We start from the raw sequence: 25754 nt of genomic DNA on the forward strand, positions 1-25754 counted from the left end.
CACGACGGGTAATAATGCGATTTCTTGGCATGAATAGATTTGATCGAACATCTGTGCAAAATGTTTGTAGCGTGATTGCTCCATTAATGGACTTGCTAAAGAAACGTCAAAAATTTCAGTGGACAGCGGAGCTCCAACAGGCATTTGAAGGCCTGAAAGCTGTGATAACCAATGCTCCTGTGTTGGAGAATTACAAGGGACTCTGAGATCAAACTGAACTGAAGTATCTGACTTTAAATAGACATGTCGAGGCATAGAGGAATGGATGGATCATGCAGAGACCTTCTTGTTCAAAGAGACTGTCAATCAATAAGGATTCCAGTTGGAGGAAGAAGAACAAAAAAATGGACTATGTTATTATAAATGTTTGCATGTGTTGATTTTTGAAACGAAAAAGAATATTTTCTGTGTCTATTTCTTAAAGGATAGTGAAAAGGTGAAAAATGAAACCATCTTGAAATTGATAAGTTTATTGTTTTTTTCTTGGGGGAGGTGTCATGGGAATGTCACTTTAAGAAATGTGTGTCGGCTCAAGTGGCTGCAGTGATGTCAAAGTGTGGGTGAAGCTGAGCTCTGGCTCTGCTTTATAGTTTCGCTTTGAGAAAGATCTTGGCGGTGTCTGTATTTTTTTTGTTTTGTTTTAGTGTTGGAGCTACAGCCAGCCAAAGAAGGTATAATTTTGTTCTCTCTGCCATCTAAAGGCTATCTCTTGATCATTTGGTGAATTCAGAGTGATGACTGCTCTCAGTTGAGAATTTAAACCTGATGTGCTTCTGTTAAAAGGGTTTTCGTCGTATGGATGTTAAAAGGAAAGTTTAAGGATTACTTAGAGTGTTGTATTCTTTGGGGGTTGCATTTGAATTGATGGTTGCTAAGATGTTCATTGTGTGTTTTACAAAGGTTAATTAAGTTCATAGAATAAACATTGTTTTTCTTTAAAAATACTTTTAGATTTCTGCTGCACCACACCTGCAGAGTAAGCCCTTGTGTTTCGCATACCACAATCTAGTAAAAGTCGTGCATCAGGTGATCTCCATGATACACTTTGGAGTACTCTAAACCCTGGCCCATCACACTGGCCTATCGCAAAACTTTCTCTTTCTCCACAAATTTGTGGAGTCTCGCGATCACCGCCCGCGGCGGCTCACAGAGTCATAGGCTCCTCAGCTCTAGGCTTCTATCTCAGGGCCTCTGTCCACTCCAGGGGCCTTATCGAGCACCCCTTCCGCCATCAGCCCCACCAACATCTTCGAGACATTTCTCATGGCACTCACACCTTCCACTCCTTCAGGCAGGCCCACAATTCGCAGGTTCTGCCTTCGAGGTATTCTCCTGCTGCTCTACCTTTGCCTTCAACATTTTACAGAGGTTTCCTCGGAGCCCTACCTCCGCCTCCAGAGTCACCACACGATCGCTGTAGTCAGAGATCACTCCTGAATCTGTGACCCCTGTACCTCCAGGCATTTCTCCACCTGTTCCAAAGAAATCTTCAGGGGTGCCACTGCTCCTTCGATGGTCTTTGAGCGATCCTCTCGCATTTCTTTCCTCTGCTGCTGGAATTCCACTTTAATAAAGGCCATCAATTCAAGCTGAAGCCTTCCAGCTTGCATCAAACCTTGCCTGGCCTGCATGTTTACAGTAGCTGCTGCAGCACAATCCTGTTCCAACTTTTCAGCCAAATCTCTCACTGTTTTCTACCAGGTCTGATAACCAGCAGACATACCACTCCCGGGGTAAGCTAATCCTCCAACATTCACCTATGTCCTTTTCATTAAAATTAATTCCAGTATCGGGTAAAGAGAGCTATATTTTGTGCCATCAGGCCTGTATGTGACCACTCACAACATGGCCAACACCTGACGTCCTGCGCTTTTGTGGTCCTGGCGTTGACGTGGGAGAACCAGGACAGATTGTTGGTGATGTTTACACCTAGGAACCTGAAGCTATCACCCATCGCCACTTCAGCACCATTGATACAGACAGAGGCGCTTCGGACACTTTGCTTCATGAAGTCGATCACCATCTCCTTAGTTTTGTTGCCACTACGTTCTCTATCTCCCTCCTGTACTGTGACCCATCGGTTTCTGAGATCTGACCCACTACGGTCATGTCACCAGCAAATCTGTAAATGGAGTTGGAGCCGAATGTTGCCACAAAGTCATGTGTGTATAAGGATTATAGTCAGGGGTTAAGTACGCAGCCTTGCGGGGCCCCGGTCATGAGGACTATGATGGAGGAGGTGTCATTTTTTATCCTTACTGTTTGCAGTCTGTGGGTCAGTTAGTCAAGGATCCAGTTGCAGAGGGAGGAGGCCTAGATTTTGGAGATTGGATATGAGCTTGGCTGGGATGATGATGTTGCAGGCGAAGCTGTAGTCAATGAACAGGGCGGCATGGTAGCATTGTGGTTAGCACAATTGCTTCACAGCTCCAGGGTCCCAGGTTCAATTCCCGGCTTGGGTCACTGTCTGTGTGGAGTCTGCACATTCTCCCCATGTGTGCGTGGGTTTCCTCTGGGTGCTCCGGTTTCCTCCCACAGTCCAAAGATGTGCAGGTTAGGTGGATTGGCCATGATAAATTGCCCTTAGTGTCCAAAATTGCCCTTTGTGTAGGGTGGGGTTATGGAGATAGGATGGAGGTGTGGACCTTGGGTGGGTGCTCTTTCCAAGAGCTGGTGCAGACTCGATAGGCCGAATGGCCTCCTTCTGCACTGTAAATTCTATAATTCCAACAGGAGTCTCACGTAAGTATCCTTGTTGTCTTGATGCTCCACGGATGAGTGCAGGGCCAGGGAGAAGACGTCTGCTGTGGAGCGGTTGTGGCGGTATGCGAATTGCAATAGACCTAGGCAATCTGGAAAGTTGGAGATGTTGTGTCCCTTGACTAACCTCTCAAAACACTTCATAATAATAGATGTCAGGGCCAAGGGCGGTAGTCGTTGAGGCACGCTGCCTGGTTCTTCTTTGGCATCGATATGATAGTAGTCTTCTTGAAGCAGGTGGAAACCTCGGAACGTGAAAGATTCGGAAACCTTGGAACGTGTAAAGATGTCTGCGAACACACCCGCCAGGTGGTCCACACAGGATCTGAGTGCACGACCGGGAACTCCATCAGGACCCATTGTTTTCCATGGAATCACTTTCGAGAAGGCCGATCTAACTTCTGAGGCTGACTTCTACGCATTCAGCAGACGTAAAAATGTACTGTTCAAACCAACTAGAAATAAACTGAAGATTTGTTTCTTCTCTGATCCAAAAAATCTCACCAGCTATTCATCAATCAGCTTCTTCCCTGTCACCTAACTTGCTCCCCGACAGTCACATTCCCTTACCTTCGGGCCCTCCGACTGAGGTCTCACCATAGTCTCCACCGTTAGTCTCCACCATACTGCTACTCTGACCCAAAGTTCTCTGATTGAGATCATGGCTGGTTTGTATCCCAATTTCATTTGCCCTCCTTTGATCTGTTCCGAACAAAAACCTATTGATCTCAGTCTTAAAATGTTTAATTTTGTTTGCACAGACAGTTTTGTGAGGGACAAAGGACTAGAGTTTGTGTGTGAAAAAAGTGCTTCCTGATTTTAGTAACGAATACCTTGTTCTAATATTATTATGCCGCCACTTATGAAATCCCCACCTAAAAAACTGTATTTACCCGACTGAATACCCTCATTATTTTAAACAGCCCAATTTGTTCACTGTCTAAATGCAATACAAGCTAAGTTTATTCTTATCATTGCTTTTGTGGTATGTGCTGTCCTCTATATTATAATGGTGATTACACTTCAAATGCATTTAAATTGGCTGTGAAGTACGTGCATTGAACTGTATAAAATGCAAGCTCTTTTTCTTTATTTAAATCAGAAATTTAACAACAGACTCAAATTTAACAACAGACTATCATGCGAATAAAATTCTATCAATCCAAACCAACCCAATCAATTGTTAACTTCAACTGAAAGACAGCTGTTTGTTTTTGTTTCATTTGGACATAACGTCTCTATTGCAATTTGGAAAATTCTCAGCATCACATCTGCGGCAATGCTTATTCAAAACCTAGCCAAACACCAAAAATGCATAAAGTTTCACATACCGTACACTGCATTCTTCGAAGGGGAATAAACATATGCCAACGTATACAGGTAGTAGTTCAGCAGGCCATAGAAAGATAAAAATTCAGCTGGTAGACTTAGTAAAGGAAGTGAATCAAACACAAAGGACTAGAATATTAAAAATAACTTATTAAAGTGTCAAACAACTTGCCCTGTGACAATAAGCATTGGTTCAATACAAGAAAACTGACACAAGACAATTTTAAGAACAATTAAATATTCATAAATACATTTGAAAATTTAAAAATACTGTACTTGCTTGTCCTTTCACAGCTTGTCCAAAATACCAGGAGGTGGTAACTGAATTTGCATACAGGTACTTCCTGTCAAACTATCCTTCTTATATCCTTCTATCCTTATAAGGGGTCACTTATAGATTGTAAATCATTTGTCTGAACCTATCAGCCACCGCCCCGCCCCCCACCCCCACAAACAATTGCGAGTGAGTAAATATTGTCCTATTTCACTTACTAAAATTACATACTAAACTTGTACGAACATAACATCTTTATACAATTGCGTTAGCTTATGTTATATCACAATCAAAATTGATCACCATCAGAAATCAAATTGAACAAAAGGATATAATTCTGATAATGAGTTGAAAGCTCAGCTACAAAGTTATCTTGCAGGACCTTCGCTCCAAACCTCAAGTATAATATTACAATGCTGAAATAAAATTAATTAGAGACAAAAATAATTATCAAGAGAAGAAAGAACATGTTACATTTTTTAAGTAGTACTAAGAAAATGAGGTGCAGCTGCAATAACCGCAGGTGAAAGTGAAATTAGTTTCTAAAATAGCGATAATAACATTTCAACAAACCAATTTAGGAAAGATCTGCTTTGGTTAGGATTTCAAGTGGAGAAATAATCAAGAAATGCAGTCAGACATTATTTTAATAGTTAATGATTTTCTACATTCTTAGAAATAGCCTTCACCACATTGTGGCAAGAAGCAGTGAGAAATCTTTTGAAAACCATTTCTGTGTTCATATTTTGAGCAATGGCTGTGAGAGAGGCTGCAACCAAGGCTTTTGGTCACTACATTAGAGGGCTAGGTGCAAGAGGGAGAAAGAAAGAGGGATGCCCTCATTCTACAGAGGGAGAGAAGACCCTGCACACACATGCACAGGAGGCAGTGTGAAATAATGGTGCCAAACAGGCGGCACGTTAGCACAGTTGCTTCACAGCTCCAGGGTCCCAGGTTCATCCGGTTTGTCTGCGTGGGGTTCCTCCGAGTGCACCGATTTCCACCCACGGTCCAAAGATGTGCAGGTTAGGTGGATTGGCCCAGATAAATTGCCCTTAGTGTCCAAAAAGGTTGAGTGGAGTTACTGGGTTATGGGGATAAGGTAGAGGTATGGGCTTAGGTAGGGTGCTCTTTCCAAGGGCCGGTGCAGACTCGATGGGCCTAATGGCCTCCTTCTGCATTGTAAATTCTATGATTCTATGAATGTCAATGATGGGCGTGTTCTTCCTAGAACTTGGATGTAGTGCAGGAAGAGGTTTAATGATCTCATATGAATTTTCAAGGTGGGCGTGTTCATCTTTAAATGATATATTCTCCCAACTGCACCACTGATCTCATCCACTGCTCAATTTCCTGCAGTCCTGCCCATGAATCATCACCCAACAATCTCAATCAATCAGGACTGAATACAACCACATGCTTTAAAGCACATGCTTTATCTCATCCACATTCACTTGGCACTGCAGCAAGTCTCACACCCATAACTTGCAACTGACACAGCTATTCAATCATGCCTGCCATATCACCATAACACATTAAAGAACACATGTTGACCTAGCTCCTCTTTATTGCAGAAGATGTTAACACATAAAAGTCAGCAGCTGCAAAAAACTGAAGGAGCATAAGCGTGTCTGAATATTTTAACCCCCACTGAGGAGACAATGGGCTAATTCTCCACTTTGTGATGCTGGCAGTGAGAATTGCAACTGGCAGAAAATCACGTGAGATGGAAAAAAATCAGTTTTGCACCCAATGCTGATTCCTACATTATGCTCTGGTCCCTCTCTGGCGATGTTATCCATGTTTGCGTCTCCTGCCGATGGGTCCAAAACTGTCATTTTCAAGGATTTATACACCATTAGCGGCATGGACACTTCATGCTCCAACCCCTGTGATGCTCCACCCTCTCAGGCGGAGATCTCAGAGGCACATATTGATGCCAGTATTTACAAGCAGGGACTGGACATCATGGCTGCTGAGGGGGAGCAATAGGCTAAAAACCTCTGAACAATCCTCAAAGATTGTTGGGCTTGCTGGGGGGGGGGGGGGGGGGGGGGGGGGGGGGGGGGTGCCCTGGCTGGGGGTAGCAGCGAGGAACAACTTGGTGCCATGTCCATGAACTCAGGGTGTCTCATAGTGATCAGGGTGGTCTGGCTCAGACCGCATTGCCTCAATATGTGACTTAAACACAACCCTTTGGTGCTACTTACATTCTCCTGGCTGCTCATACTGCTGACTGCTGACTGTGTTCTGTGAATGCTCAGAGAGCCTCTGGTCATCTGCCCACCCAGCCCATCCCTCTGGACACCCTCATACCCCAGCTTAAAAGCAAGGGACAGGCATGGCCAAGCTCAATCACCAGCCCACCAGGTGTTGGCACTCCTCAAAAGCATTGCTCCACTGCAGAGGAAGCAGGAATTTAGCAGAGCTCATCCCACCAACCGTGGCCTTTGGAACTCTCCCTGGTTCTCCGACTCTCTTAGGGTAGAGGCCTCACCGGTGACCCCAACCCTCAGGATCACCAGCTGTCTACTCCTGGAGAGGCTGGCAGTGCTGACTGCCTCTGCCACACCTCCCATGCGCTGTACAGGACAGCAGGTTTGAGTCTGCCGCCCACCCTGGGGAAGAAATGAAATGAAAATTGCTTGTTGTCACAAGTAGACATCAAATGAAGTTACTGTGAAAAGCCCCTAGTCGCCATATTCCAGCGCCTGTTCGGGGAGACTGGTTCGGGGAGACTGGTACGGGAATTGAACCCGCGCTGCTGGCCTTGGTCTGCTTTACAAGCCAGCTATTTAGCCCACTGTGTTAAACCAGCCCCTAGAGGGCGTACCTCCTTGCCTCACTGGCATGGAGCTGAGGGCCCACCTCGGACTCTCGAACTCAGGGTAAGGGGGTGGGAGGCAGTTCTTCTCTGAGCAATGACTGTGTGGTAAATGGAGCACTTAAAAACAGCACCAGCTGTCAGTATCTTTAGTTCTAAATCTGGCCCCAGCGGTTACAACACCCGCTGGGAATTGCTTTTAATATGCGCCGGAGTGCTGGCTCATTTGAATGTCCTGACTCGCTTACCAAATAGCGCCCCAACAGAAACATGAATCGCACGCTATTCAGTCCCAGCAGGAACACGAGGAACACTTCTTTTCCCAAATGGAAAATTCGGCCAATGTCAGCTGTCGTTGGCTGTTGCCAGTGGCGGGATTGAAGCGATTGATGTTTGCCAGAAGTGGTGGGAATTTTTTTTTTACACATAACTATCCTTTCCTGTAATCCCTCAGTCTTTTCCAATTTGGATGCTGCAGACCGAAGTGCACAATTTATACTCCTCTTACCCCAATTTAACCTTACCAATATGCTTTTGTTCTGTCAGATACCCAAGAAATGGAACCTTCCAAGTCGGTACAGGAAGAGATTTTAAAAAAGCATCAGCACTTGATCTTACACAGGCAGCCTTTTAGGCCAGCATTTATTGCCGATACCGAATTGCCCTCGAGAAGGTACTGGTCAGCTGCAGCCCCTGGAGTGTAAGTACGCTCATCATGCTGTAAGGGTGTGGGTTCCAGGATTTTGACCCAGCAACAGTGAAAGCTTAGATTGGATTGGATTGGATTGGTTTATTGTCACGTGTACCGAGGTACAGTGAAAAGTATTTTTCTGCAAGCAGCTCAACAGATCATTAGAAAAGGGAATTAAACAAAATTCAAGAAAATACATGAGAATACATAATAGGGCAACACAAGATATACAATGTAACTACATAAGCATTGGCATCGGTTGAAGCATACAGGGTGTAGTGTTAATGAGGTCAGTCAATAAGAGGGCCATTTAGGAGTCTGGTGACAGTGGGGAAGAAGCTATTTTTGAGTCTGTTCGTGCGTGTTCTCAGACTTCGGAATCTCCTGCCCGATGGAAGAAGTTGAAAAGTGAGAAAGCCGGGTGGGAGCGAGCCTTGATTATGCTGCCCGCTTGCCCCCGGCAGCGGGAGGTGTAGATGGAGTCCACGGATGGGAGGCAGGTTCGTGTGATGGACTGGGCGGTATTCACGACTCTCTAAGTTCCTTGCGGTCCTGGGCCGAGCAGTTGCCATACCAGGCTGTGATGCAGCCCGATAGGATGCTTTCTATAGTGCATCTGTAAAAGTTGGTAAGGGTTAATATGGACATGCCGAATTTCCTTAGTTTCCTGAGGAAGTATAGGTGCTGTTGTGCTTTCTTGGTGATAGCGTCGACGTGAGTGGACAAGGATAGATTTTTGGTGATGTGCACCCCTAGGAATTTGAAACTGCTAACCATCTCCACCTTGGCTCCGTTGATGCTGACAGGGGTGTGTACAGTACTTTGCTTCCTGAAGTCGATGACCAGCTCTTTAGTTTTGCTGGCATTGAGGGAGAGATTGCTTATATATAGAGAGGGGAACTTCCAAGTGGTGGTGTTCCTATGTGTCTACTGCTGTTCTCCTTCTAGACGGTAACAGTCATGGGTTTGGAAGCTGATGCCAACGAAGCCTTGGTGAGTTCCTGCAGTGCATCTTGTACTGGAGGGGCACCAAAATCCTGGTTGGGAAGTTTGCTAGTATGGTTCGGGTGGGTTTAAACTAATTTGGCAGGGGGGGTGGGAATTGGGACAGTAAGCCAGCAAGTAGAGACTGCGGATGAGCATGGTGCCAGGGTCAGGCTGGGGAGGTCGAACTCAGTGCGACTGGAGGTCTGGAGTGTATCTGCTTCAATGCACGGAGTATAACAGATAAGACAGATGAACTTAGAGCCTTCATTCACGTGCAAAACATGGATGTGGTTACTGAAAAGGAGACTTGGTTAAAAAAGGGAAGGACTGGCAGCTAAATATTCCATGATATAGGTGTTTTAGGCGAGACAGGGAGGAAGGTAAAAGAGGTGGAGGAATTGCAATACTGGTTACGGAACATATCACAGCTGGACAGAGGGAGGACACCATGGCAAAATCAAGTAACGAGGCACTGTGGGCAGAGCACAGAAACAGGAAGGGCAGTCACTATGATGGGGGTGTACCACAGGCCGCCCAACAGCCCACGGGAAGTTGAAGAACAGATATATAAGCAGATTCTGGATAGATGCAGAAATAATAGAACATAGAACAGTACAGCACAGAACAGGCCCTTCAGCCCTCGATGTTGTGCTGAGCTTTGTACGAAACCAAGATAAAGCATTCCCACTCCCTGTCGTTCTGGTGTGCTCCATGTGCCTATCCAATAACCACTTGAAAGTTCCTAAAGTGTCCGACTCCACTATCACAGTAGGCAGTCCATTCCACACGCTAACCACTCTCTGAGTAAAGAACCTATCTCGGACATCCCTCCTATATCTCCCACCCTGAAACTTGTAGTTATGCCCCCTTGTGACAGCTACATCCACCCGAGGAAATATTCTCTGATATCCCCCTCATCATCTTATAAACCTCTATTAAATCACCTCTCATCCTCCTCCGCTCCAAAGAGAAAAGCCCTTACTCCCTCAACCTTTCCTCATAAGACCTATCCTGCAAACCAGGCAGCATCCTGGTAAATCTCCTTTGCACCTTTTCCAATGCTTCCACATCCTTCCTATAATGTGACCAGAACTGCACACAATACTCCAAATGTGGTCTCACCAGGGTCATATATAGTTGCAGCATAACCCCGCGGCTCTTAAACTCAAGCCCCCTGTTGATAAACGCATACAAACTATAAGCCTTCTTCACGGCTCTATCCACTTGAGTGGCAACCTTCAGAGATCTGTGGACATGAACCCCAAGATCTCTCTGTTCCTCCACATTCCTCAGAACCCTGCTGTTGACCCTGTTAACCGCATTCAAATTTTTTCTACCAAAATGAATCACCTCTCACTTATCAGGGTTAAACTCCATCTGCCATTTTTCGGCCCAGCTCTGCATCCTATCAATATCTCTTTGCAGCCTACAACAGCCCTCCACCTCATCCACTACTCCACCAATCTTGGTGCAATCTGGAGCAAATTACTGACCCACCCTTCAGCCCCCTCCTCCAAGTCATTGATAAAAATCACAAATAGCAGAAGACCCATCACTGATCCCTGTGGTACACCGCTGGTAACTGGTCTCCAGTTTGAAAATTTTCCATCCACCACCACCCTCTCTCTTCTATGTGATAGCCAGTTAGTTATCCAATTGGCCAAATTTCCCTCTATCCCACACCACCTTACTTTCTTCATGAGCCGACCATGGGGAACCTTATCAAACGCCTTACTGAAATCCATGTACACGACATCAACTGCTCTACCTTCATCTACACACTTCGTTACCTCCTCAAAGAATTCAATCAAATTTGTGAGGTAAGACTTACCCTTCACGAATCCGTGTTAACTATCCCGGATTAAGCTGCATCTTTCCAAATGGTCATAAATCCTATCCTTCAGGACCTTTTCCATTAACTTACCGACCACCGAAGTAAGACTAACTGGCCTATAATTACCAGGGTCATTCCTATTCCCTTTCTTGAACTGAGGAACAACATTCGCCACTCTCCAGTCCTCTGGCACTATCCCCGTGGACAGTGAGGACCCAAAGATCAAAGCCAAAGGCTCTGAAATCTCATCCCTTGCCTCCCAAAGAATCCTTAGATATATCCCATCTGGCCCAGGGGGCTTGTCGACCCTCAGGCATTTCAAAATTGCTAATACATATTTCCTCAGAACATCTATCTCCTCCAGCCTACCCGCCTGTATCACACTCTCATCCTCAAAAACATGGCCCTTGGTGAACACCGAAGAAAAGTATTCATTCAACACCTCTCCTATTTCTTCTGACTCCATGCACAGGTTCCCACTATTGTCCTTGACCGGCCCTAACCTCAGCCTGGTCATTCTTTTATTTCTCACATAAGAGTAAAAAGCCTCGGGGTTTTCCTTGATCCAACCCACCAAGGACCTCATGCCTCCTCCTAGCTCTCCTAAGCCCTTTTTTTTCTCATTCCTTGCTACCTTGTTACCCTCAAGCGACCCAACTGAACTTTGTTTTCTCATTCTTACATACTCTTCCTTTTTCCTCTTGACAAGACATTCAACCTCTTTTGTGAACCATGGTTCCCCCACACGGCCATTTCCTCCCTGCCCGACAGGGACATGCCTATCAAGGACATGCAGTATTTGTTCCTTGAACAAGCTCCACTTTTCATTTGTGCCTTTCCCTGACAGATTCTGTTCCCATCTCATGCTCCCTAATTCTTGTCTAATCGCATTATAATTGCCCCTCCCCCAATTATAAACCTTGCCCTGCCGTATGGCCCTATCCCTCTACATTGCAATAGTGAAAGACACCGAATTGTGGTCACTATCTCCAAAGTGGTCTCCCACAAACAAATCTAAGACTTGGCCTAGTTCATTACCCAGTACCAAATCCAATATGGCCCCCCCCTCTTGTCGGCCTATCCACATATTGTGTCAGGAAACCCTCCTGCACACACTGTACAAAAACTGCCCCATCCGAACTGTTCGACCGATAAGAGGTTCCAATCAATATTTACATAGAACATAGAACATTACAGCGCAGTACAGGCTCTTTGGCCCTCGATGTTGCTTTGACCTGTGAAACCCCTCTTAAGCCCATCTACACTATTCCCTTATCGTCCATATGCCTACCCAATGACCATTTGAATGCGTTTAGTGTTGGCGAGTCCACTACTGTTGCAGGCAGGGCATTCCACGCCCTTACTACTCTCTGGGTGAAGAACCTACCTCTGACATCTGTCCTGTATCTATCTCCCCTCAATTTAAAGCTATGTCCCCTCGTGCTAGACATCACCATCCGAGGAAAAAGGCTCTCACTGTCCACCCTAGCTAATCCTCTGATAATCTTGTATGCCTCAATTAAGTCACCTCTTAACCTTCTTCTCTCTAACAAAAACTGCCTTAAGTCCCTCAGCCTTTCCTCATAAGATCTTCCCTTCATACCGGACAACATCCTGGTAAATCTCCTCTGCACCCTTTCCAATGCTTCCACATCCTTCCTATAATGCGGCGACCAGAACTGACTCCAAATGCGGCCGCACCAGAGTTTTGTACAACTGCAACATGACCTCATGGCTCCGAAACTCAATTCCTCTACCAATAAAAGCTAACACACCGTACTCCTTCTTAACAACCCTCTCAACCTGGGTGTCAACTTTCAGGGATCTATGTACATGGACGCTGAGATCTCTCTGCCCCTCTGGTTCAGGTGCAAAACGTCCTGCCTGTACAGGTCCCACCTTCCCCAGAATGTGCTCCAATTATCCACGTACCTGAAACCCTCCCTCCTACACCATCCCTGCAGCCACCTGTTTTGGAAAGTTAAAGTCACCCATGACAACTACCCCGAGACCTCCACACCTATCCATAATCTGTTTTGCAATTTCTTCCTCCACATCTCTATTACTATTTCGGGGCCTATAGAAAACTCCTAACTATGTGACCGCTCCTTTTCTATTTCTAACTTCGGCCCATATTACCTCAGCAGGCAGATCCCCTTCGAACTGCCTTTCTGCAGCCGTTAAACTATCCTTGATTAACAATGCTACTCCTCCACCTCTTTTACCACCTTCCCTACTCTTATTGAAACATATATACCTCGGAACTTCCAACAACCATTCCTGTCCCTGTTCCAACCATGGGCGGCATTCTCCCCGACCCGGCGTAGAGTTGGGCCTCCCCAAAGGTGCGGAATTCTCCGCACCTTTGGGGGCTAGGCCCGCGCCGAAGCGGTTGGCACCACGCCGACTGGCGCGAAAACCAGCACCAGCTGACTTTCAGGCCCGCCGCCCGGCGCCGGGGCTGGCCGAAAGGCCTTCGCCGGTTCGCACATGCACCGGTGGTGACGTCAGCGCTGCCGTCACCACCAGCGCATGCGCACTGGGGGATTCTCTTCTGGCTCCGCTATGGCGGAGGCGGAAGGGAAAGAGTGCCCCCACGGCACTGGCCCGCCCACCAATCGGTGGGCCCCGATCGCAGGCCTGGCAACCGTGGGGGCACCCCCCCGGGGTCCGATTGCCCCGCACTCACCCCCCCCCCCCAACCCAGGACCCCAGGGGTCCGCTCCCGCCGCCGATCCCGCCGCCACAGAGGTGGTTCAAACTTCGGCGGCGGGAGAGGCCCCAGCGGTGGGACTTCGGGCCATCGCGGGCCGGAGAATCACTGCAGGGGGCTCGCCGCTCGACGTGGCGCGATTCCCGCCTCTGCCAATTCCTAGGTGGCGGAGAATTTCTGCCATGGCGGGGGCGGGATTTGCGGCGGCCCCGGGCGATTCTCCGACCCTGCGGGGGGGTCGGAGAATTTCGCCCCATGTCTCCGTAATGGCCACAACATCGTAGTCACAAGTGCCAATCCACGCTCCAAGTTCACCTACCTTATTCTGGATGCTCCTTGCATGAAGTAGACACACTTCAACCCACCTTTCTGTCTGCCGGTACATTCCTGCGACCTTGATGCCCTCCTCAGTACCTCACTACTCTCAGCACTGGCTTCTGGCCTACAGCTTGTTTTCCCAGCCCCCTGACAAATTAGTTTAAACCCCCCCAAAGAGCCGTAGCAAATTTCCCTCCCAGGATATTGGTGCCCCTCTGGTTCAGGTGCAAACCGTCCTGCCTGTACCTTCCCCAGAATGTGCTTCAATTATCCACGTACCTGAAACCCTCCCTCCTACACCATCCCTGCAGCCACGTGTTTATCTGCACTCTCTCCCTGTTCCTCACCTCACGAGCACGTGGCACCGGCAACAAACCAGAGATGACAACATGGTTTCTCCTGGCTCTCAACTTCCACCCTAGCTCCCTAAATTCCTGTTTTAAATCCCCGTCCCTTCTCTTACCTATGTCGTTGTTCCCGATGTGTACCACGACTTGTGACTGTTCTCCCTCCCCCTTAAAGATTCTGAAAACACGATCCGAGACGTCACAGACTCTCATGGCACCTGGGAGGCAACATACCATCCGTGAGTCTCTTTCGCTGCCACAGAACCGTCTATCTGTCCCTCTAATAATCGAGTCCCCAATAACTATTGCTCTCCTGCTCTCTCTCCTTCCCTTCTGAGCCACAGGGACAGACTCGGTGCTAGAGATCCGTTCACCGTGGCTTACCCCTGGTAGGTCGTCCCCCTCAACAGTATCCAAAATGGTATACTTGTTACTGAGGGGAACGACCACAGAGGATCCCTGCACTGACTGCTTTCTCCCAGCCCCTCTCACCGTCACCCATCTATCTTGATTCTTCGGAGTATCTACATCCCTGAAGCTACTATCTATGACCACCTCTGCGTCCCGAATGATCCGAAGTTCATCTAACTCCAGCTCCAGTTCCCTAAAGCGGTTTCTGAGGAGCTGGAGATGGGTGCACTTCCCACAGGTGAAATCAGCAGGGACACTGACGGCGTCCCTCACCTCAAACTTTCTGCAGGAGGAACATTGCACTGCCTTCCCTGCCATCCCCTCTAGATAAAACAAAGAAAAAGAAAGAGCTTACCTGATATTCACTCTACCCCTTAGGTTAGAGGAGGTGGAAGGGTGGGGGACACTACAAGTGTAGTGTCTAGGGTTTAGGAACTTCCCAACTTAAATACAGGTAAAAATAAAACACTTAACCAGCAACCACTGCACCCGGCACGAGAACAGCAATCAGCTGTTATGGGCCGCGCAAACAATTTAAATCTTAACTACTTACCCAGCAGTCACTCTGTCCTCACTCCGACCGGATTCAGCTGGAAACTCCCAACAGTAAGTTTTTTTAAAATTTACTCCTCTTCTCAGCAAGCACTCACTCAGCAACCACTGCGCCCCGCACAATAAAACCTCAGGGAAAAGAAAAACTACTTACCAGTAACCAGCCAAGCACTTACCTGCAGGCTGTGACGCCACGGTTCAACTTCTTTCGACTTCTACCTGCCCTTGAGTCTCCCTCTTTATCTTTACTCGGCTGGGATCCTTACAGTGATTGTTTTTTCTTGATGTGGAGATGCCGGCGTTGGACTGGGGTGAGCACAGTAAGAAGTCTTACAACACCAGGTTAAAGTCCAACAGGTTTGTTTCAAACACGAGCTTTCGGAGCACGGCTCCTTCTTCAGGTGAATGGAAAGGCTTGTTCCAGAAATGTTTATATAGACACAGTCAGAGATGCCCCGGAATGCGAGCACCTGCAGGCAATCAAATCATCAAAGATGCAGAGAGAGAGGTAACTCCAGGTTAAAGAGGTGTGAATTGTCCCAAGCCAGTTCAGTCGGTAGGCCTCTGCAAGTCCAGGCTTGTTGGTGGGGGCCGAATGTAATGCGACATGAATCCCAGATCCCGGTTGAGTCCGCATTCATGCGTGCGGAACTTAGCTATGAGTTTTTGCTCAGCAATTTTGCGTTGTCGCGTCTCCTGAAGGCCTCCTTGTAGAATGCTGACCCGGAGATCAGAGGCTGAATGTCCTTGACTGCTGAAGTGTTCCCCAACTGGAAGGGAACAGTCCTGCCTGTTGATAGTCGCACGATGCCCGTTTATTCGTTGTCGCAGTGTCTGCATGGTCTCGCCAATGTACCACGCTTCGGGACATCCTTTCCTGCAGCGTATGAGGTAGACTACATTGGTCGAGCCGCACGAGTATGCGCCGCGTACCCTTCCAGTTGGGGAACACTTCAGCAGTCAAGGACATTCAGCCTCTGATCTCCGGGTCAGCATTCTACAAGGAGGCCTTCAGGAGACGCGACAACGCAAAATTGCTGAGCAAAAACTCATAGCTAAGTTCCGCACGCATGAATGCGGACTCAACCGGGATCTGGGATTCATGTCGCATTACATTCGGCCCCCACCAACAAGCCTGGACTTGCAGAGGCCTACCGACTGAACTGGCTTGGGACAATTCACACCTCTTTAACCTGGAGTTACCTCTCTCTCTGCATCTTTGATGATTTGATTGCCTGCAGGTGCTCGCATTCCGGGGCATCTCTGACTGTGTCTATATAAACATTTCTGGAACAAGCCTTTCCATTCACCTGAAGAAGGAGCCGTGCTCCGAAAGCTCGTGTTTGAAACAAACCTGTTGGACTTTAACCTGGTGTTGTAAGACTTCTTACTGTTTTTTCTTGGTGAGAGGAGGAGGAAGGGAGGGAAACACTGAAGAAGTGTTTGGGGTTTAACTGTCACTTGACAGCAGCTCCTCCACAAACCACCTTCAAGATACGGTGACCACAATGCACTGATGCAAATTTTCCCCACAACAGCCAATCAGCAGCTCTGCTCTACTGCCCTCTGCTGGATGCTTGCCTTCATTCATGGTAGATTGGTACAAAAGGTGAAGTCATATGTGATCAGGGGTGAGCTGGCAAGGCGGATACAGAACTGGCTAGGTCATAGAAGGCAGAGAGTAGCAATGGAAGGGTGCTTTTCTAATTGGAGGGCTGTGACTACTGGTGTTCCGCAGGGATACGTGCTGGGACATTTGCTGTTCATAGTAAATATAAATGATTTGGAGGAAAATGTAACTTGTCTGGTTAGCAAGTTTGCAGATGACACAAAGGTTGGTGGAATTGCGGATAGCGATGAGGACTGTCAGAGGATACAGCAGGATTTAGATTGTTTGGAGACTTGGGCGGAGAGATGGCATAGAACATAGAACAGTACAGCACAGAACAGGCCCTTCGGCCCTCAATGTTGTGCCGAGCCATGATCGCCCTACTCAAACCCACGTATCCACCCTATACCCGTAACCCAACAACCCCCCCCTTAACCTTACTTTCATTAGGACACTACGGGCAATTTAGCATGGCCAATCCACCTAACCCGCACATCTTTGGACTGTGGGAGGAAACCGGAGCACCCGGAGGAAACCCACGCACACAGGGGGAGGACGTGCAGACTCCACACAGACAGTGACCCAGCCGGGAATCGAACCTGGGACCCTGGAGCTGTGAAGCATTTATGCTAACCACCATGCTACCCTGCTGCCCCTAATGGCAGATGGAGTTTAATCCGGACAAATGTGAGGTAATGCATTTTGGAAGGCCTAATGCAGGTAGGGAATATGCAGTGAATGGTAGAACCCTCAAGAGTATTGAAAGTCAGAGAGATCTAGGTGTACAGGTCCGCAGGTCACTGAAAGAGGCAACACAGGTGGAGAAGGTAGTCAAGAAGGCATACGGCATGCTTGCCTTCATTGGCCGGGGCATGGAGTATAAGAATTGGCAAGTCATGTGGCAGCTGTATAGAACCTTAGTTAGGCCACACTTGGAGTATAGTGTTCAATTCTGGTCGCCACACTACCAGAAGGATGTGGAGGCTTTAGAGAGAGGGCAGAAGAGATTTACCACGATGTTGCCTGGTATGGAGGGCATTAGCTATGAGGAACGGATGAGGAGCGGTTGAATAAACTCGGTTTGTTCTCACTGGAACGTCGGAGGTTGAGGGGCGACCTGATAGAGGTCTACAAAATTATGAGGGGCATAGATAGAGTGGATATTCAAAGGCTTTTCCCCAGGGTAGAGGGGTCAATTAGGTTTAAGGTGTGAGAGGCAAGGTTGAGAGTAGATGTACGAGGCAAGTTTTTTTTACACAGAGGGTAGTGGGAGCCTGGAACCCTCTACCGGATAAGGTGGTGGAAGCATGGACGATAGTGTCTGGCATCTTTGAATTTGTCTATATGTATGTTTCTGGAACATATCTCTTCATTCACCTGAAGAAGGAGCAGTGCTCCGAAAGCTAGTGTTTGTAACAAACCTGTTGGACTTTAACCTAGTGTTGTCAGACTTCTTACTGTGCTCACCCCAGTCCAATGCCGGCATCTCCACATCATAATTAGAGGTAGTGGTCTAGGTTTTTTTTCATATGCTTAAACTGTATTCAGCATTGTGAGGTTAATTTATGGCATAGGCTGGAGCATGGTATTGCAAAAGGGTAGTGCTGGCAACAATTCACCACTTCACACTGATTGATGTTCACATGCTGTCAACAACTATTAATTGTACACATTGAAAACCCCTTAAAGATTGCTTCCAGCGCACTTGTACCACATCACGGGTGCATCTTTAAGCATTAGCAGGCCATCTGAAAAATGGGCCAGGCCTGGCCCAATAATTTCTTTATTTAACCAAGATACTGGCTTTCTTTCATCCATACCATTAGGTATGGTCTCTCCTACCTTATTATCAGCACAATAAATGTGAGCCCAGTCAAAAATTTCAGTCGGAGATCTGAAACATAAAGCAGATGTCAGGCACTCATCTGAAATGTAAAGAATGAGATTTGTATTTTGTTGAAACAGAGAAGCGAAACTTCAATTTAGAAGTTAATAACAGACTTGATAAGATAAACAGTACAAGTAAAGCAAGTTGCAAACTTCCATAGAAGCATTACATTTTCTTAACTGAAAGAATTTAAATGATTTTAATGTTTAAAATGATTACATGCCTACGTTAAATCAGTGACCTACCATACACTGTACCAGGTTTCCTAGGGACAGCTCTGAAACACCAAGGGTTCCTTTGCCGCTCCTCTCTCTCCCACATGTGCTAATGCCTCCTCCTGCTAGTGGCTTGTGGAAAAGGTTTAGGTGCGGTGGGGAAGGTGCAGGGAGGAGCTCTGCAGTATTTTCTGCAGAACATGGGATCAGCAGCACCCAACAACTGACTAGAAGTAACGTGATGAATGGAAGCCATGTCCAGAATTAGAGCAGCTAGTAATGTGTGAATGCAACGAGAGGACCCTACAGTCAGTAAAGCGTCATAAATAGTTTCTATTGAGGTGTGAATGAAGAACAAGGAAAATCAAACAACCTTCTACTTCAGTGTTGATAGAACAGTACAGCACAGAACAGGCCCTTCGGCCCTCGATGTTGTGCCGAGCAATGATCACCCTACTTAAACCCACGTAACCCGTATACCCGTAACCCAACAATCCCCCCATTAACCTTACACTACGGGCAATTTAGCATGGCCAATCCACCTAACCCGCACATCTTTGGACTGTGGGAGGAAACCGGAACACCCGGAGGAAACCCACGCACACACGGGGAAGACGTGCAGACTCCACACAGACAGTGACCCAGCCGGGAATCGAACCTGGGACCCTGGAGCTGTGAAGCATTGATGCTAACCACCATGCTACCGTGTTGTCCCAATAACGATTGCTAGTGTGTCTCATGTCAGTGCCAGGATACTGAGTCAGGACCACTCTGTAAATTGAGTTTGGTCTGTAGACATATGGGCTTGAACTTTTCCCAATGGTGGCGGTTTGCCTCTCACTGTCCAAAGAATCAGTGAAGAGCACAATTGTGTCGACTGCAACAGCCTCACTGCTATTTACGCTCCAACAAGCGTTGATTGGTAGTAGGGCGGTACTTCTGTCCTTTACTTGGCAGTCTTTCAGAGCTGCCAGCAAAAGAACTGCACCAGAGGACCTGAAATTAAGTCTAAGAACACAGGGAGAAGGTAAATGTTAGGGGTTCCAGAAGGATAGGCAAGGTATGGGGGGGTTGTTAGAGGGGGTCGATCGGATTTCCAGGAGGAGATACCCTCTCTCTTCCTGTCCCAGATCAAACTATGATTAATCTCAGGTTTCCCCCTTGGAGCTTCAATCCATCCACCAGTCTAAAAACTGAGGCTTGGCAGAAACAGCCCGAAAGCGGTCATTAATTGGTCACTTAAGGGCCTCAGCTTGGGAAAGGGTTGGCATGCTGTCCAAGCCCTTGCCCGTCCCGGCATAAAATCGCATGGAGGTCGGAAACCCTGAGGGGATCTCTTGCCTGCAATTTCAGAGTGGGGGTGGGGGGTGGGGGGGGCTTGTGTGCAAAATTCAGGTTGTGCAAATTAAAGAGCACTTGGATTAATCTTTATAATACAGGTTGAAAATCCCTTATCCAAAATGTTTGGGGTCGAGTTTCTATCGGATTTCAGAATTTTTCAGATTTCAGAATATACTGCGCAGGTACGGCGCACGTTGGGAACTGCTCATGTGCAGAACATTGGGAACTGTGCATGTGCGGCGCGCATTGGGAACTGCGCATCGCTCAAGCAGCTTGTGGCACGTTGACGCTTGTAAAAAAGTGTGAATTTCAGAATTTTCCAGTTTTCGAATTTCAGATAAGGGATGCTCACCCTGTAGTTCACATTTAATATAAAGTTGTAATTATATACTCTTTTGCAACCAGGCCTATTCTTAGTAATTTTAAGGACGATAATATTTTAGCAGAAGTTTCATGCAGCAATAAATTACACATACCAAAGTATGGCATATTTTTCAGTTCAGAGCAGGCCCTCACAATCAGGAAAACAAGGTATAATATATACAAGGAACCCACTATCAGGAAGAAAATCTTCATTCCCTACAAAACAGTAGCAAAAATAAAATGGAAAATAAAGACATTTTCTTCATATGACAAGGCAAGTTTGTATATATTTGTCAACAGAACCCTTAAATCCCGCAAAACTATATATATTGCATTTATACAGTCCACGATGATGCCTCAGAAGGTCCCAAAGCATTTGTTCCCCAATTAACTCCTAGTTTAGTCACTGCTGCTAATTACTCAACATGCCAATTGCTCGAAACGCACCAAAATCCCTAAAGAGTAAATGAGCAACCAGTTAACCTGTTTCTGATATGATAGAATTCCTACAGTGCAGGAGGCCATTCGGCCCATCAGGTCTGAAAGACCACCTTACCTGGGCCCACTCTCCTGCCCTATCCCATAACCACATATCCCCACCTAACGTGCACATATTTGGACTGTGAGAGGAAACCGAGCACCCAGAGAAAACCCATGCAGACATGAGGAGAAATCAGAGGAAGTTGGTGCATAGTAAAGTAATGCAAGTAATCCAAAATATAATATAGTTATTGCAACAGAAACAAAGTTAAGACATGACAGGGCAGTTCAGTCAAGTGGAATGCGTGTCCTGAAATACGTGCAAAGTCATGGACACTACCGATGTCTGAGACGACCATATGTGCAGGAAGTATTGCCAGCTGCAGAAATTTCAGCTCTGGGTTTCAGAGCTTGAGCGGCAGCTGAAGTTACAATGGTGCATCTACGAGGCTGAGAGTTGCGTGGATAGCACGTTCAGAGAGGTAGTCACACCGCTGCTTAAGGCCCTTGAGGCAGAGAGGGAATGGGTTACCACCAGGCAGTCCAAGATTACAAGGCAAATAGCACAGAAGTCCCTGGGGTCCCACTCAGAAATTGGTTTTCTGTTTTGAAAACTGAAGAGGGTGCTGGTTCCTCAAGAAAGTGCAGTCAGAGCCAAGTTTGTGGCACCACAAATGGGTCGGTTGTACTGGAGGGGAGCAAAGAGGAAGGGAGGGCAATAATAATATGGGATTCGTTAGTTAGGGGATCAACAGATTTTTCTGTGATCATAGATGTGACTCCAGGGTGCTATGTTGTCTCCCTGCTACCAGGGTCAAGTGCGTCACAAAGTGGTTGCAGGACATTCTTCTGGGAGGGGGGGGGGGGGGGGGGGGGGGTGAACAGCCAGTGGTTATGGTCCACATTAGTGCCAATTAGATTGGTAGGAAGGGGAATGCGAGGCTTCAATCTGAATTTAAGAAGCTACGCATAAAGCCAGCAAGTAGGAACTATTATGGGCCAAGGTTTAGAGAACCCCAAAGTATATCATGGAGTTCACCTGACACACAATTTTAAATAGATTTAGGTTCTGGGGAGCACAAGGGTCCACTTTACAGGTGTGGTGCAACAGAGAGGTAAAGTACATTTAAAACAAAGCAATGTTTATTCTATGAATCCAGTTAACATGTTATAATCGCACAGTAAAGTTTATCAACTACCAACACACGTAACTCCACTGATACAATGCTTTACAGATAATAACTTCCCAAACAACATCCACAAGTTAAATCCTTTTAAAAATAAAGACAGCAGGTTTAAATGCTCTACAGAAACAGATATTACTTTGAAATAATCAATGATCTCGAGACATTCGTTAGCTGCAGAGAGAGAGATCATTATACAGCTGCTTGTTTTGAATGCAGCTATCCACCTCTGAAAATGAAACCAAAAACACACTGCATCTGCCAGATCAAAAATGAAAGTGAAAGATAGACAGCCCAGCTCCACCTACACATTGCATCACTGCAGCTGTTTGATAAACACCCATTTCTTAAAGGTACATCCATCTGACATCTCCCTCCAAGAAAAAAAACCCATCAAATGGATGGCAAATATTCAGCCTGGAGCCCAGTTATCAGTGGCGTACCGCAGGGATCAGTTCTGGGTCCTCTGCTGTTTGTGATTTTCATTAACGACTTGGATGAGGGAGTTGAAGGGTGGGTCAGTAAATTTGCAGATGATACAAAGATTGGTGGAGTTGTGGATAGTGAGGAGGGCTGTTGTCGGCTTCAAAGAGACATAGATAGAATGCAGAGCTGGGCTGAGAAGTGGCAGATGGAGTTTAACCCTGACAAGTGTGAGGTTGTCCATTTTGGAAGGACAAATATGAATGCGGAATACAGGGTTAATGGTAGGGTTCTTGGCAATGTGGAGGAGCAGAGAGATCTTGGGGTCTATGTTCATAGATCTTTGAAAGTTGCCACTCAAGTGGATAGAGCTGTGAAGAAGGCCTATGGTGTGCTAGCGTTCATTAGCAGAGGGATTGAATTTAAGAGCCGTGAGGTGATGATGCAGCTGTACAAAACCTTGGTCAGGCCACATTTGGAGTACTGTGTGCAGCTCTGGTCGCCTCATTTTAGGAAGGATGTGGAAGCTTTGGAAAAGGTGCAAAGGAGATTTACCAGGATGTTGCCTGGAATGGTCATACGAGGAAAGGTTGAGGGTGCTAGGCCTTTTCTCATTAGAACGGAGAAGGATGAGGGGCAACTTGATAGGGGTTTATAAGATGATCAGGGGAATAGATAGAGTAGACAGTCAGAGACTTTTTCCCCGGGTGGAACACACCATTACAAGGGGACATAAATTTAAGATAAATGGTGGAAGATATAGAGGGGATGTCAGAGGTAGGTTCTTTACCCAGAGAGTAGTGGGGGCATGGAATGCACTGCCTGTGGAAGTAGTTGAGTCGGCAACGTTAGGGACCTTCAAGCGGCTATTGGATAGGAACATGGATTAGGGTAGAATAATGGAGTGTAGATTAACTTCTTAAGGGCAGCACGGTAGCATTGTGGATAGCACAATTGCTTCACAGCTCCAGGGTCCCAAGTTCGATTTCGACTTGGGTCACTGTCTGTGTGGAGTCTGCACATCCTCCCCGTGTGTGCGTGGGTTTCCTCCGGGTACTCCGGTTTCCTCCCACAGTCCAAAGATTTTTATTTTTTTTTAAAATAAATTTAGATTACCCAATTATTTTTTCCAATTAAGGGGCTTTTTAGCATGGCCAATCCACCTACTCTGCACATTTTTGGGTTGTGGGGGCGAAACCCACGCAGACACGGGGAGAATGTGCAAACTCCACACGGACAGTGACCAAGAGCCGGGATCGAACCTGGGACCTCAGCGCCGTGAGGCGGTTATGCTAACCACTAGGCCACCGTGCTGCCCTCCACAGTCCAAAGATGTGCAGGTTGGGTGGATTGGCCATGAAAAATTGCCCTGAGTGTCCAAAATTCTATGATTAACCTAGGACAAAAGGTCAGCACAACATCGTGGGCCGAAGGGCCTGTTCTGTGCTGTATTTCTCTATCTCTATCTCAACTTCAAGATGGTTTCATTTTTCACCTTTTCACTTTCCTTCAAGAAATATTAACAGTGAATGTATGTCTTATTTCAACAAAACAAAACACGCAAACATTTATAATAACATAGTCCATTTTAGTTCTTCTTCCTCCAACTGGAATCCCTCTTGATTGTCAGTCTCTTTGGACAAGAAGGTCTCTGTACGATCCATCTATTTCTCTACGCCTCGGCATTTATCTTTAAAGTCAGATACTTGAGTTCAAACCGATCACAGAGGCCCTTGGAATTCTCCAACACAGGAGCATTGGCTTACACAGCCTTCAGGCAGTCAAATGCCTGTTGACACTCCGCTGTCCACTTAAATTTGCTACGTTTCTTCAGCAAGTCCGTCAGTGGAGCAACCACGCTGTTAGAATTTGGCACAAATTTCTGGTAGAATCTACTCATGCCAAGAAATTGCATTATTTCCCTTTGTGTCGAGGGTATTGGAAACTCCCCAATAACTTTTGTTCTCACATCCCATGGGACCATTCGACCCTGTCTGATGGTATGGCCAAGGAAAGTGACTTGGGCTTTTCCAAATTCACTTTTGGCTAGGTTTACCACCAAACTCGCCTCCTGAAGTCGATTGAATAACTCCATCAGATGCTTTAAATGTTCTTTCCATGTCTGACTGAAAATTACCAGATCGTCGATGTATACCGCATAATTGAGTATACCCGAAACGACTTTGTTCGTTAACCGTTGAAATGTGGCTGGGGCGTTTTTCATGCCAAATGGCACAACTTAGAATTGGTATATACCATCTGGAGTCATGAAAGCTGAAATCTCCTTCGCCCTTTCAGACTAAGGCTGATTGTCCCACTGTCTCCATGCAATCTTCCAAACGTGGGATAGGATAAGAGTCCGTTTTTGTAACTGCATTAACCTTTCTATACTCCACACACAATCGTTGGGTACCGTTCGGTTTTGGTACCATCAGAATGGGTGAGCTCCATTGTCTGCAACTCACTTCAATTATGCCATTTTTAAGCATATTTTCAATTTCCTTGTTAACCTATGCCAATTTTAAAGGGTTAAATCTATCTGGATGTTGTTTAATCGGAACAGCATTTCCCACATCTACATCATGTATAGCCATTTTAGTGCTTCCCAACTTATCTCTACAAACTTGCCTATCTGATATCAATAACTCTTTCAGGTCAATTTGTTTTTCCTCTGGAAGGTAACTCAACAATTAATCCCAATTTTTAAGAACATCTTCATTTTCCAATCTAATTTGAGGAATGTCAAATTCAAAGTCATCTGGATTTGGTTCTTCACTTTGAGTTAAAATCATTAAAACCTCCTCCATTTGCGCTCCTTCCCTTTCAAAGTACCTTTAAAGTATATTTACATAACACACTCGGTGACTTTTCGTTCTATCCAGCGTTCTTACCACATAATTCACCTCACTTAATTTCCTTTCAATCTGATAAGGTCCACAAAGCCTTGCTATTATAGATTCACCTACCACTGGTAACAATACTAAAACTTTATCTCCAGTGGCAAAACTACAAACTTTTGCTTTCTTGTCCGTTACCCGTTTTATCACATATTGTGCAACTTTTAAATGTTGTTCAGCCAATTCCCCTGCTCCATTTAATTGTTCCCTAAAATTTGTCATGCAATCAAATCATGCAAGTTCTGACTGCTCACTCACCAATTTTTCTTTAATCAATTTAAATGGTCCTCTTACCTCATGACCAAAAATTAGTT

General features: G+C 46.3%; 1 protein-coding gene across 1 annotated transcript in view; it reads right to left on the reverse strand.

Moving 5' to 3' along the window:
• Nucleotides 1-25754, reverse strand: part of tmem181 (transmembrane protein 181) — a 364173-nt gene that overhangs the window by 63379 nt on the left and 275040 nt on the right. Inside the window, 4 exon segments of the mRNA XM_038802279.1 lie at nucleotides 4092-4181; nucleotides 4697-4779; nucleotides 18492-18543; nucleotides 20570-20672. Coding sequence (XP_038658207.1) covers nucleotides 4092-4181; nucleotides 4697-4779; nucleotides 18492-18543; nucleotides 20570-20672 — 328 coding nt within the window.

The sequence above is a fragment of the Scyliorhinus canicula genome, chromosome 1 (assembly GCF_902713615.1).
Source record: "Scyliorhinus canicula chromosome 1, sScyCan1.1, whole genome shotgun sequence".
NCBI classification, from domain to species: domain Eukaryota; kingdom Metazoa; phylum Chordata; class Chondrichthyes; order Carcharhiniformes; family Scyliorhinidae; genus Scyliorhinus; species Scyliorhinus canicula.